Here is a 14,466-nt window from a genome sequence, read left to right as displayed (position 1 = left end):
AGCACTGAATGGTACACACTCTGTCAATTATCTTATATACTCTTTCATTCTAGACTTCAGAGTGTTTGATTATCACATCACTCTAAATGTATAGACTATAAAGTTCAGAAACATAAAGAGGGATCCTAGTGGGCCAGGCCAATCTTTCCTTTTCTCGAAACTAAAACTGGGGGAAATGCGTAGCGTGTTCTAGGCTTCAGTACAGTGTTGATCTCCTGAATACATGATTTTATTTCACAATTCCTTGAGAGAAAAAAACGCCTGGTTAGGCTTTGTGTGTTTAGCAGTATGTGTGCTGTATAGTGACATGACATATACGGTAATCATGTCATGTGTGCCGTCCTTGGGTGAAGGCAGGTTTACAGCTATGTTGTCATTATGCTGTTTGTTACTTATGTATGTTATGTTGCAGCTATTTAAAATGGTTTTGTCTATTTGTTCTGGCCCAAAATAAATTGGCCCTTTGAAACATATCTTTGTCTTTGTGTGTTGTATGTAGACCACATTGCTTAGCAGAGTTCAGTGATGCAAATGCATGTCAAGTTGATCAACAGATTGTATTATTCTCCACTGCAATAACAGTACTGAAATGAAGGCTAAAAGGGCATTAATGGGAGCCTCAAAAAAAATAAAAAATAGAACTAAATAGTTACTTTTCACAGTAACGCATTACTTTTTGGTGTTAGTAACTGAGTTACTTTTGAAATAAAGTAACTAGTAACTGTAGCTAGTTACTGGTTTTCAGTAACTAACCCAACACTGCACCTGATGGGTGGTGGTTAGCACCTTGCATGGTAACTCCCGCCATTAGTGTGTGAATGTGGAAATAGTGTCAAAGCGCTTTGAGTACCTTAAAGGTAGAAAAGCGCTATACAAGTATAACCCATTTACCATATTTTATAGAAAATAATTCTAGTTTTATAAGAAGAGGTTTTTTTTTGTTTTTTTAACACAGTGTGCTTACTGAAGTGCACTGGTGCGAGCATTCCATTTGAGACACAGCCAATGAGTTCGCCTGTTTTTAATCTTAAGTGCGCTTCCTCTCTCAGCCAGCTAATATCCTGTTGGACGAGCACGGCCACGTTCGGATCTCCGACCTGGGCCTGGCCTGCGACTTCTCCAAGAAGAAACCTCACGCCAGCGTGTAAGTTCACCTGCTTTTGTGTGTGTGTGTGTGTGTGTGTGCGTGCGTGCGTGGTATCCATCCTTAGTTAAAACTCATATATTTTTCCAAAAACAAAATCTGGTTTAGTGTTCTTTAGGATGACATTTTCATACAGCATGATTATAAAACATTATTACCTTAAAGTATGATTCACATTCAGAATGTTCCATCCTTCTATTTATGGTAGTTGGAGTTGCAGACAACTTCATTACTGCTAAATAGCAGTTTTCAGTAAAGTCACAGAAGATGCAGGATTTGCTTTAACATTTAAGTGGTGAAACTTCCTATAAGGACAGCTGTAGTGATGTATTCTGACCATCATGTCATATTTACTTTCAACTTTTTTTTTTTTTTTTTAAATGGTCTTCAGTAGAGATGCGCGGTTTGCGGGCACAACCGCGGAGTCCGCGGATTATCCGCGGATCGGGCGGATGAAATAAAAAAAAAATTAGATTTTATCCGCGGGTCGGGTCGGGCGGTTGAAATAAAAAAAAAAAAGATTTTAAATAGATTCAGGCGGGTGGCAGTTAAACCAATTCGGAAATATATATACATAGTTAAATGTTGTTACCCACATACGAAAAACGAGCAGGCACCTGCTGCATATGCCACAACAGAAGAAGAAAAAAGAAAAGAGATGGACACTTTTACGGAGCGGAGAAGGGACGCCTCGCCGGGGTCCGGGACCGAGGCCCCTTCCCCCGAGAGGGCCCCACCGGGAGCCGTAGCTGAGGCGATCCGCGAGAAGGGCCCGACGCACGTCCAGGGTCACCACCGCACCGACACCCCGCCTCGTCCGCCTTCGCCGCGGCCAGCGTCACGCGCAGCAGGTAAGCAGCTTACCTGCCCGCCACCCCCGTGGCCGGGGGCTCGTAACAGGGGTCACTCCGCGCGCTCCGCCCGCGCAGCTTACTTGCCCGCCACCCCTGTTGCCGGGGGCGCGTAACAGGGGTCACTCCGCGCGCAGTGCGCTCACGAAAGGGGTGGGGCTCACCCTGGTTGATATAGACAGCAGGACGGTGGCCATGGAAGTCGGAACCCGCTAAGGAGTGTGTAACAACCCACCTGCCGAATCAACTAGCCCTGAAAATGGATGGCGCTGGAGCGTCGGGCCCATACCCGGCCGTCGCCGGCAGCGAGACGCGCTTGGAGGTGCGCTGAGCGCGGCTCCCATATGATTGCGCACTGGTGTGCGTCTGGGTCGTGACAACGTGGCACACGAATGTCGGTGCTGCATTGGATCATTCTCCTTTCTTAAACAGGCAAAAGCTTTATAACCTCACTAATGCCTTACATCGTCTATATTAGATATATAACAACGGGCGGGTGCGGTTATGATCAAATGTTAGATCGGGTGGATGGCGGATGGTTGACGACTTTCTGATGCGGTTGTGGATGAAATAATTGCCTATCCGCGCATCTCTAGTCTTCAGTAATCACGTACAAATTTGTGTGAATTATGCAAAATGATTTCAATTTGGTCCCCATGAACCATATTAAGTCTTTTTCCCCAGGGTCCCCAGTAAGAATGATCAGCACATTACTTCATCAATCCAGAGATTTAAAGACGTGTATGAGCTAACTGGGCAGTGGACATTTTACACCATTTTTTTTTTATGCCTCCACAACTGTAGAAAGGCTGGTCCCCACAAGTCATTATCAAAAACTTGCTCCCCATTCCAAATGATAACCTGTGTGTGTGTGCGGTGTGTGTGTGTGTGTGTGTGTGTGTGTGTGTGTGTGTGTGTGTGTGTGTGTGTGTGTGTGTGTGTGTGTGTGTGTGTGTGTGTGTGTGTGCGCGCGCCCCCAAGGGCGTAGACTCTCATCTTGCTAATCGCTCGAGTCAACGGTGGCGATGGCATAAGTAAACATGGCTGCGAGGCGTGCTCGCGGCATTGTGAGTCTATGCTAACACGGCGCTAACATGTGACTTTTGGTCACATGCTAACCTGGAGTGAGGGTGTTTACCGTACTTCACGAAGCGCACGATTTGGTCCATACTGGCTTTTGTGCTCTGTTTAAAGGTGCTTTGAAGATATTAGCGGCAATAAGATGTGTTTTGCTACTGGTTTCACTGCAGCGTGTTAATAATTGATGACCACAAGCACCCACAAGAGGATTAGCTTAAGGACGCTGACACCTACTGTTGACAGGTGGAACATCAGCTCGCTAGCACACACACAGGCATTACATTTTCTGGGCTGCAATATACACCGCCGCTAGCGGGGGTGTATATTGCAGCCCGGAAGATTTAGGGCTGCATGGGATTCTGGGTATTTGTTCTGTTGTGTTTATGTTGTGTTACGGTGCGGATGTTCTCCCGAAATGTGTTTGTCATTCTTGTTTGGTGTGGATTCACAGTGTGGCGCATATTTCTAACAGTGTTAAAGTTATTTATACGAGCACCGTCAGTGTAACCTGTATCGCTGTTGGTCAAGTATGCTTTGCATTCACATGTGTGTGCGTGCTGAAGCCGCACATATTATGTGACTGGGCCAGCATTTGCTGGACTGGACGTGACGATTTTTGGGAGGGGCACTGAAATTTGAGAGTCTCCCGGTTGGCAAGTATGAGAATTAGCGGTGAATGCGGTGCCGCCGCCGCTGAATATAATCGGCGGGCCAGCTCTAGTGTTAATTTGATATCGCCTTAAGGGCCAAGTGAAATTACACGGCGGGTCAAATTTAAGAGTTTGACACCCACGCTTTAACAGTTAATTTTACTCATTTTCAGTAATTACTAGTTTCTATGTAACTGTTTTTATATTGTTTTACTTTCTTTTTTATTCAAGAAAATGTTTTTAATGTATGTATCTTATTTTATAAATTTTTTAAAAAGGACCTTATCTTCACCATTCCTGGTTGTCCAAATTAGGCATAATAATTTGTTAATTCCACGACTGTATACATCGGTATCGGTTGATATCAGTATCGGTAATTAAGAGTTGGACAATATCGGATATCGGCAAAAAAGCCGTTATCGGACATCCCTAGTAGAGATGCGCGGATAGGCAATTATTTCATCCGCAACCGCATCACAAAAGTCGTCAACCATCCGCATCCACCCGAATTTAACATTTAATCAATACCGCACCCGCCCGTTGTTATATATCTAATATAGACGATGCAAGGCATTAGTGAGGTTATAAAGCTTTTGCCTGTTAAAGAAAGGAGACTGATGCAGAGACATTCAATGCGTGCCACGCTGTCACGGCCCAGACGCACACCAGTGCTCAATCATCTGGGAGCCGCGCTGAGCGCACCTCCAAGCGCGTGGAGGTGCGATGTCCCTCGCACCAGCGGCGGCTCCACCCGGGCTCGCGCCCGAGGCTTCACCGCGCCGGCCATCCTACTCGTCGCGGCCATCCTCCTCGTCGCTCTCGCTGCCGGTGACAGTCGGTATGGGCCCGACGCTCCAGCGCCATCCATTTTCAGGGCTAGTTGATTCGGCAGGTGGGTTGTTACACACTCCTTAACGGGTTCCGACTTCCATGGCCACCGTCCTGCTGTCTATATCAACCAACACCTTTTCTGGGGTCTGATGAGCGTCGGCATCGGGCGCCTTAACCCGGCGTTCGGTTCATCCCGCAGCGCCAGTTCTGCTCATCACTCTCTGCTCACACTCTGCTCACCAGGGTGAGCCCCACCCCTTTCGTGAGCGCACTGCGCGCGGAGTGACCCCTGTTACGCGCCCCCGGCAACGGGGGTGGCGGGCAGGTAAGCTGCGCGGGCGGAGCGCGCGGAGTGACCCCTGTTACAAACCCCCGGCCACGGGGGTGGCGGGCAGGTAAGCTGCTTACCTGCTGCGCGTGACGCCTGCCGCGGCGAAGGCAGACGAGGCGGGGTGTCGTGCGGTGGGCGCGGTGGTGACCCTGGACGTGCGTCGGGCCCTTCTCGCGGATCGCCTCAGCTACGGCTCCCGGTGGGGCCCTCTCGGGGGAAGGGGCCTCGGTCCCGGACCCCGGCGAGGCGTCCCTTCTCCGCTCCGTAAAAGTGTCCATCTCTTTTTTTTTTTTTCTTCTGTTGTGGCATATGCTGCAGGTGCCTGCTCGTTTTTCGTATGTGGGTAACAACATTTAACTATGTATATATATTTCCCAATTGGTTTAACTGCCACCCGCCTGAATCTATTTAAAATCTAATTTCTTTTTATTTCAACCGCCCGACCCGACCCGCGGATAAAATCTAATTTTTTTTTATTTCAACCGCCCGATCCGCGGATAATCCGCGGACTCCGCGGTTGTGTCCGCAAACCGCGCATCTCTAATCCCTAGTAAAAACAACTGAAATATTCTTGATTGCTAAAACAAAGCAGGTGTGGGGAATAGCGGTCAAGGAAGACATGAAACTGCTAAAGGAAAATACCAAATAAATAGAAAAAGCCACCAAAATAGGAGCGCAAGATAAGAAGTAAAACACTCAGGAAAACATCAAAAAAGTCCAAATAAGTGAGGGTGTGATGTAGGGATGTCCCGATCCAGGTTTTTGCACTTCCGATCCGATACCGATATTGTTTTTGCATTTCCGATCCGATACCGATACTGACCAATACCGATACTGGCCTATCCGAGCATGTATTAAAGTTTAAAGTTATTTAGCCTACTTAGTTGTCAGAATCATGTTGAAAAGGGTTTTAGTACTCTTGATAACAACTAGCCAGCGGAATTAGGGGAGTTTGAATAATACACAATGGTTGGTAACAAGAAACTGACCTGTTTATTCAAGGATAAACACAAAATAGACAAAATTATACATGACAAACAGAAATGGCATCATTGAACTAGGGCTGGGCGATATGGCCTTTTTTTAATATTGCGATATTTTAAGGCCATATTGCGATACACAATATATATCTCGATATTTTGCCTTAGCCTTGAATGAACACTTGATGCATATAATCACAGCAGTATGATGATTCTATGTTTTGATTGATTGATTGAGACTTTTATTAGTAGGTTGCACAGTGAAGTACATATTCCGTACAATTGACCACTAAATGGTAACACCCCAATAAGTTTTTCAACTTGTTTAAGTCGGGGTCCACTTAAATTGATTCATGATACAGATATATACTATCAGATATATACTATCATCATAATACAGTCATCACACAAGATAATCACATTGAATTATTTACAATATTTATAATCCAGGGTGTGGAGGGGGGCGCCGGATGTAAGTGTCAAAAAGACAGCCAAAAGAGTTTGATATGAGAATAAATCTAAAGTTAAAATATAGGGTAGAAATGCACCCATTTGCAGGAAATGTAGTCTTGATTTTCAAAATTTTCTTTCAATGCTTGCATGTCTACATTAAAACATTCTTCTTCATACTGCATTAATATATGCTACTTTTAAACTTTCATGCAGAGAAGGAAATCACAACTAAAAAAATCACTAATTTTTTCAGACGGTGTTGATGTGGAAATTTTTGCCTCAGCATTTTGATGGTGTGGACGTGTGGCACCGAATGGAGATAAGCGTCTCGACAGACGTCACAATATTTGAACAATGATGACAAAAACTGTTTTCTCTGTCGTGTCCGTGTGTCGAAAATTGTTATGCGCTTATTTTTTTATTAGATTTTGTGCGTGGCATAGATTTGCTATGCGCAGAGGACGCTTAAACTAAATTGCACAAGCGAGCACCTTAGAGGGAGCGTTGCTCGCACGGCTGCGCTAGCATCACAGCTAACGTTAGCCATGCTGCTACCTCTCTACTCGGGGAGGACGTATACGTATGTGACGTATGACGTGACAGTATGTGACGTGTGTAAGAAGGTGCGCTTGCTGTCTGTGAGAGGGAGACACAGGAAAGAGTGAGAAGAGCCTGTCGTGTAATGCCAGCAGCTAAAAGCAACTGCGTGCCTGTGGATGTGTTAAAGATGTGCTGGAATATGCGGAACGGAAATTACGGAGCAGCAGAAAAGTGGAATGTATTATTTAAATCGGTGCGTTGGAAAACACGGACCGGAGTTTTTTTTAAAACTGGATCTGGATCGGCATTTTCCCATGCCTTGCCGATACGCAATTTTTGGCAAATATCGGCAGCCGATCCGATCCAAATATCGGATCGGGACATCCCTAGTGTGATGTGACAGGTGGTGACAGTACACCTACTTTGAGACAAGAGCTATAGTGATGCATGCTTGGTTATGCTTTAAAGTCATATCCAACAATTGCGACGACGACTTTTTACTGTCAACAGAGTTTCGTTTTTTGATGATTTCTGCTGGTGGTGTGCCTCCGCATTTTTTCAATGAAAAAAATGTGCCTTGGCTCAAAAAAGGTTGAAAAACACTGCACTAAATAATGGTGAAATTAAAGGCAATAAAAAGTAAAAACTTTGACATCAGGGAGAAGGCAGCCATCTTGTTTGTTATCGCTGCAAGCTGCATGTCAAGCCGGTTGTTTTTTTCCGTTGTGCTTGCAGTGGTACTCACGGCTACATGGCTCCAGAGGTGCTGCAGAAAGGGACGGCGTACGACAGCAGCGCCGACTGGTTCTCTTTAGGATGCATGCTGTTCAAGCTCCTCCGAGGGTAACGCCACTTCCTGTCTGCTACCCGAACCCTCTTCTCTGACCGCCACCGACCATCCTTTCCTGTCCCCCTCTTCATCTGGGTTTGTGTGTTTGATGTGTGGAAAGACCACATGTCTGAGCCCAGTGGGTCAGAAAGGAGGTGTGCGTGTGTCTGCTTGGCACAGTAACAAATGATGTGTTGCTGCCCCCTGCAGGCACAGCCCCTTCAGACAGCACAAGACCAAAGACAAACACGAGATTGACAGGATGACTCTCACCATGGTAAGATCTGTCGGAACCATTAAATACACAACATTGTTTTATGTCAAGCAGCAGCATGGGTCACAAAGAAGGAACAATGAATTATACATTTTACATTTTTTCATAGCTAAAGCGTAAAAAAACTCCTGTTTAACACCTTTTTTGGTGTTCATTTTAACTTATATTTTTATCAAAGACAAATAACACCTTTACACTTGTTTAATCCACAGCATTAAATGGATTTTGCAAAAACGCAGGCCTTATATGGCATTGAAAAGCATTAAATTCATACAACTGTTTAAACGTGCGTACTTAAACTTAGTCCTTACAAGTGCATTATATTTGCATACTTACACTCGCTCTTTTGAGTGCATAACACTTGTATACTTAGACTTAATCTTTTAGGTGCATTATATTTGCATACTTACACTTAGTTGTTGAGTGCATAATACTTACACTTAGTCCCTTTGGTGCGTAACACTTGCATATTTACACTCAGTCTGTTGAATGCATACTTACACTTAGTCCTTACAAGTGCATTATATTTGCATACTTACACTTAGTTTTTGAGTGCATAACACTTACATACTTACTTAGTCCCTTTGGTGCATAACACTTGCATATTTACACTCAGTTTGTTGAATGCATACTTACACTTAGTCCTTACAAGTGCATTATATTTGCATACTTACACTTAGTTTTTGAGTGCATAACACTTACATACTTACTTAGTCCCTTTGGTGCATAACACTTGCATATTTACACTCAGTTTGTTGAATGCATACTTACACTTAGTCCTTACAAGTGCATTATATTTGCATACTTACACTTAGTTTTTTAATGCATAACACTTACATACTTACACTTAGTCCCTTTGGTGCATAACACTTGCATATTTACACTCAGTCTGTTGAGTGCATAACACTTGCATACTTACACTTAGTCCTTACAAGTGTATTATATTTGCATAATTGCACTCGGTCTTTTGAGTGCATAACACTTGCATACTTAGACTTAGTCCTTACAAGTGCATTATATTTGCATACTTACACTTAATTTTTGAGTGCATAACACTTACATACTTATACTTAGTCCCTTTGGTGCATAACATTTGCATACTTACACTCAGTCTGTTGAGTGCATAACACTTGCATACTTACACTTAGCCCTTTAGGTGCATTATATTTGCATACTTACACTTACCGGTAGTTTTTAAGTGCATAACACTTGCATGCTTACACTTAGTCCTTACAAGTGCATTATATTTGTATACTTACACTCTGTCTTTTGAGTGCATAACACTTGCATACTTAGACTTAGTCCTTACAAGTGCATTATATTTGCATACTTACACTTAGTTTTTTAATGCATAACACTTACATACTTACACTTAGTCTCTTTGGTGCGTAACACTTGCATATTTACACTCAGTCTGTTGAATGCATACTTACACTTAGTCCTTACAAGTGCATTATATTTGCATACTTACACTTAGTTTTTGAGTGCATAACACTTACATACTTACACTTAGTCCCTTTGGTGCATAACACTTGCATATTTACACTCAGTCTTTTGAGTGCATAACACTTGCATACTTAGACTTAGTCCTTACAAGTGCATTATATTTGCATACTTACACTTAGTTTTTGAGTGCATAACACTTACATACATACTTAGTCCCTTTGGTGCATAACACTTGCATATTTACACTCAGTCTTTTGAGTGCATAACACTTGCATACTTAGACTTAGTCCTTACAAGTGCATTATATTTGCATACTTACACTTAATTTTTGAGTGCATAACACGTACATACGTATACTTAGTCCCTTTGGCGCATAACATTTGCATACTTACACTCAGTCTGTTGAGTGCATAACACTTGCATACTTACACTTAGTCCTTACAAGTGCATTATATTTGCATAATTGCACTCGGTCTGTTGAGTGCATAACACTTGCATACTTACACTTAGCCCTTTAGGTGCATTATATTTGCATACTTACACTTAGTCCTTACAAGTGCATAACACTTGCATACTTACACTTAGTCCTTACAAGTGCATTATATTTGTATACTTACACTCTGTCTTTTGAGTGCATAACACTTGAATACTTAGCCTTAGTCCTTTAGGTGCATGACACTTACATACTTGCACTTAGTCTTTTGAGTGCATGAATCTGTTACACCTGTGTACTTACACTTAGACCTTTAAGTGCAGAACGCTTACATATTTACACTTTGTCCTTTAAGTTCATTATTTTGCATACTTACTTAGTCTTTTGAGTGCATTAATGTGGTACACCTCTGTTCTAGTCTTTTGAGTGCATGAGTCTGTTACACTTGTGTACTTACACTCAGTTTTTTGAGTGCATTAGCTCTGTATACTTCCATTCAGTCTTTCGAGTGCAATAATGTGTTGTACTTGCACACTTAATCTTAATCTTTTAAGTGCATATGACATGCAAACTTAAACTTAGTCCTTTGGGTGTGTCATATTTGCATACTTAAACTCAGTCTGTTGAGTGCATAACACTTGCATACTTACACTTAGTCCTTACATGTGCAATATATTTGCATACTTACACTTAGTTTTTTAATGCATAACACTTACATACTTACACTTAGTCCCTTTGGTGCATAACACTTGCATATTTACACTCAGTCTGTTGAGTGCATAACACTTGCATACTTACACTTAGTCCTTACAAGTGCATTATATTTGCATAATTGCACTCGGTCTGTTGAGTGCATAACTCTTGCATACTTACACTTAGTCCTTACAAGTGCATTATATTTGCATACTTACACTTAGTTTTTATGTGCATAACACTTGCATGCTTACACTTAGTCCTTACAAGTGCATTATATTTGCATACTTACACTCTTGTCTTTTGAGTGCATAACACTTGAATACATAGCCTTAGTCCTTTAGGTGCATGACACTTACATACTTGCACTTAGTCTTTTGAGTGCATGAATCTGTTACACCTGTGTACTTACACTTAGACCTTTAAGTGCAGAACGCTTACATATTTACACTTTGTCCTTTAAGTTCATTATTTTGCATACTTACTTAGTCTTTTGAGTGCATTAATGTGGTACACCTCTGTTCTAGTCTTTTGAGTGCATGAGTCTGTTACACTTGTGTACTTACACTCAGTTTTTTGAGTGCATTAGCTCTGTATACTTCCATTCAGTCTTTCGAGTGCAATAATGTGTTGTACTTGCACACTTAATCTTAATCTTTTAAGTGCATATGACATGCAAACTTAAACTTAGTCATTTAGGTGTGTCATATTTGCATACTTAAACTCAGTCTGTTGAGTGCATAACACTTGCATACTTACACTTAGTCCTTACAAGTGCAATATATTTGCATACTTACACTCTGTCTTTTGAGTGCATAACACTTGCCTCCTTAGACTTAGTCCTTTAGGTCTATTATATTTGCATACTTACACTTAGTTTATGAGTGCATGACAGGCTCCAGCACCCCCCCGCGACCCCGAAAGGGACAAGCGGTAGAAAATGGATGGATGGATGGACACTTACATACTTGCACTTAGTCTATTGAGTGCATGAATCTGTTACACCTGTGTACGTACACTCAGTCCTTTAAGTGCAGAACGCTTACATACTCACACTTTGTCCTTTAAGTGCATTATTTTGCGTACTTACACTTAGTATTTTGAGGGCATGAATCTGTTACACCTGTGTACTTACACCTTTAAGTGCATGACACTTACATACCTGTACTAAGTCTTTCAAGTGCATAAGTGTGTTGCACTTGCGCACTAGTCGTTTTTTAAATGCATAAGACTTGCATACTTAAACTTAGTTTTTTAAGTGCGTTACAATCAGGAAGTTAAGTTTTGAAGTGACACAAGTGTAGCATGCGTGCGTGCGTGCGTGCGTGCGTGCGTGCGTGCGTGCGTGCGTGCGTGCGTGCGTGCGTGCGTGCGTGCGTGCGTGCGTGCGTGCGTGCGTGCGTGCGTGCGTGCGTGAGTGAGTGAGTGAGTGAGTGAGAGAGAAAGTGATGTAAAGTCCAAAGAGAGAAAGTGTGATGTTTGCTATCAATTTAATTCCAGATTAGGATTTAATCCAGCTACTTGATCCTTTAATCCTCCCACAGGAAGGGGAAGGGGGAGGATATAAATAGCTGTCTCAATGGCGGCCACATGATGAACGGTCCGCTTGTATACACGCTACATCCTGCTGACAAATGACACATTCTACGTGGCTCTCCCTTCTAGAACGTGGAGCTGCCCGACTCCTTCACGGCGGAACTGAAAGAACTTCTGGAAGGTCTCCTGCAGCGTGACGTGTCCAAGAGGCTGGGCTGCCAGGGCCGAGGGTAAGACACGCCCCCCCCCCCCCCCCCCCCCCCGCCGCCATGCTATCCTATGGCCAACAGCGCCCCCTGTGGCCACATGAGGAGTAACATGGCGTGTGTGTCAAGCAGAGCGTCAGAGGTGAAGGAGCATCCTTTCTTCAAGGGTATTGATTGGCAGCAGGTGTACCTGCAGAAGGTGAGGCCCCGCCCCCTCCTCTATGAACAAATCCCGGCCTGTCGGAGGAAACCTCAAAGTTGTCTTTTGTGCTTCAGTACTCGCCGCCTTTAATCCCGCCCAGAGGGGAGGTCAACGCCGCCGACGCCTTCGACATCGGTTCTTTTGACGAGGAGGACACCAAGGGCATCAAGGTAAGACCGGCGTCCAATCAGCACAAAGCAGCGTACCCGCTGAATGGCGTCTGCTCCCGCAGCTACTAGACAGCGACCAGGAACTCTACAAGAACTTCCCTCTGGTCATCTCCGAGCGCTGGCAGCAGGAAGTGGCGGAGACCGTCTACGAGGCCGTCAACTCGGACACGGACAAGAACGAGGCTCGCAAGAGGGCCAAGAACAAGCAGCTGGGCCACGAGGAAGGTGAGACCCCCCCCCTGATCTCAGCCTCCTTGTCGCCCACGTGCGCGCTCACCGCCCGCTTTCTCTGCCGTGCACGTGCTCAGACTACGCCCTGGGGAAGGATTGCATCATGCACGGATACATGCTGAAGCTGGGCAACCCCTTCCTCACACAATGGCAGCGCCGCTACTTCTACCTCTTCCCCAACAGAGTGGAGTGGAGGGGGGAGGGGGAGTCACGGGTGAGTGCACCTTGTCTGCTGTGTGTGTGTGTGTGTGTGTGTGTGTGTGTGCGTGTGTGTGTGCGTGTGTGTGTGTGTGTGTGTGTGTGTGTGTGTGTGTGTGTGTGTGTGTGTGTGTGTTACCTCACTGTGTGTGTGTCTTCAACACGCCAAGGAAACATGGCTCAGTCGCTTGAAGCAGCACAAAGACGCGGTGAGTGTCTCATAGACGTGTTGGCTCCGCCCCCTTTACTGTCACTAGTTGAAGAAGCACCCCGTGAGGCCTTGAAGTGACGTCACCCTTTGACCTTGTTGCCCCCCCCCTCCTCATTGACCGAACAGTGAATTAGAGATTGACCGATTTTTTTTTCAAGGCCGATAACGGATATTTGGAGCCAATATTCATTTGCTGTAAAGGCTATTTAAAATTGAAAATAGAAGCTTTCAAAATACAAAAAATATAAACAAAGTTTCATTATTCAATGAATACAAAAATCCTATTAACTCGATGAATTAATTTAAGAAAATGAAAACAACCATAATAAACACTGTCAAATGTTATTAATTATTAATATTTTCATACAGGCAGAAGTTTTGACACACGAGATTATGCCGTTACACAATCACATCATTAATATTTTTATTCTGTTCTTACAGGAGTACAAAAACAACAGTAGAAATGTAAGAAAAATTACCAAAAAATGTGTATTTATTGGGAAAAACCTCCAACTAGTAATTCATTATAATATACCCTATAATACAGAGCTGAAACCGAGTCGGTGTATATATATATATATATATATATATATATATATATATATATATATATATATATATATATATATATATATATATATATATATATATATATGTATGTATGTATGTATGTATGTATATATATATAAATATATATCTATAGAATCTCCTCTCTGGTCAACAAAAGCACCATGAAGATTCTGGCGGGAACTCTTATTCAACCCTTTTTCCATTACGCATGCACCTCCTGGTACCCTAGCACCTCCAAATTACTTCTAGACCTCCACCCCAGATCCCACCTCACTCCTACCCACTTCTCCAAAGTGGGCTGGCTCAGGGTGGAGGACAGAGTAAAACAACTTGCACTGAGCCTGGTCTATAAAATCCGCTACACCTCCCTGATACCCAAGTACATGTCAAACTACTTCCTTAATGACCGCCGTAACCACAACACCAGGGGGAGCTCCACTAACCACGTTAAACCCAGATTCCGATCTAACAAAGGTCTTAACTCATTCTCTTTCTATGCCACATCAATGTGGAATGCACTCCCAACAGGTGTAAAAGAAAGTGCATCTCTATCCTCCTTCAAAACCGCATTAAAAGGACACCTCCAGGCAACTTCAACCCTAAACTA

General features: G+C 43.4%; 1 protein-coding gene across 2 annotated transcripts in view; it reads left to right on the top strand.

Annotated features, from left to right (window-relative positions):
* Window positions 1–14,466, top strand: part of grk3 (G protein-coupled receptor kinase 3) — a 78,007-nt gene that overhangs the window by 61,308 nt on the left and 2,233 nt on the right. Inside the window, exons 12-20 of one of the 2 annotated variants that reach the window (XM_061927358.2) lie at window positions 1,050–1,144; window positions 7,596–7,703; window positions 7,900–7,966; window positions 12,201–12,301; window positions 12,410–12,476; window positions 12,554–12,649; window positions 12,712–12,874; window positions 12,958–13,094; window positions 13,249–13,287. In XM_061927358.2, the coding sequence (XP_061783342.1) occupies window positions 1,050–1,144; window positions 7,596–7,703; window positions 7,900–7,966; window positions 12,201–12,301; window positions 12,410–12,476; window positions 12,554–12,649; window positions 12,712–12,874; window positions 12,958–13,094; window positions 13,249–13,287 (873 nt within the window). The remainder of the gene's footprint in view (window positions 1–1,049; window positions 1,145–7,595; window positions 7,704–7,899; window positions 7,967–12,200; window positions 12,302–12,409; window positions 12,477–12,553; window positions 12,650–12,711; window positions 12,875–12,957; window positions 13,095–13,248; window positions 13,288–14,466) is intronic. The other variant, XM_061927359.2, reaches the window with a different exon arrangement.

This window comes from Nerophis lumbriciformis, linkage group LG32, assembly GCF_033978685.3.
Source record: "Nerophis lumbriciformis linkage group LG32, RoL_Nlum_v2.1, whole genome shotgun sequence".
Lineage (NCBI taxonomy): Eukaryota > Metazoa > Chordata > Actinopteri > Syngnathiformes > Syngnathidae > Nerophis > Nerophis lumbriciformis.
This window is presented reverse-complemented; position numbering and strand designations above follow the sequence as displayed.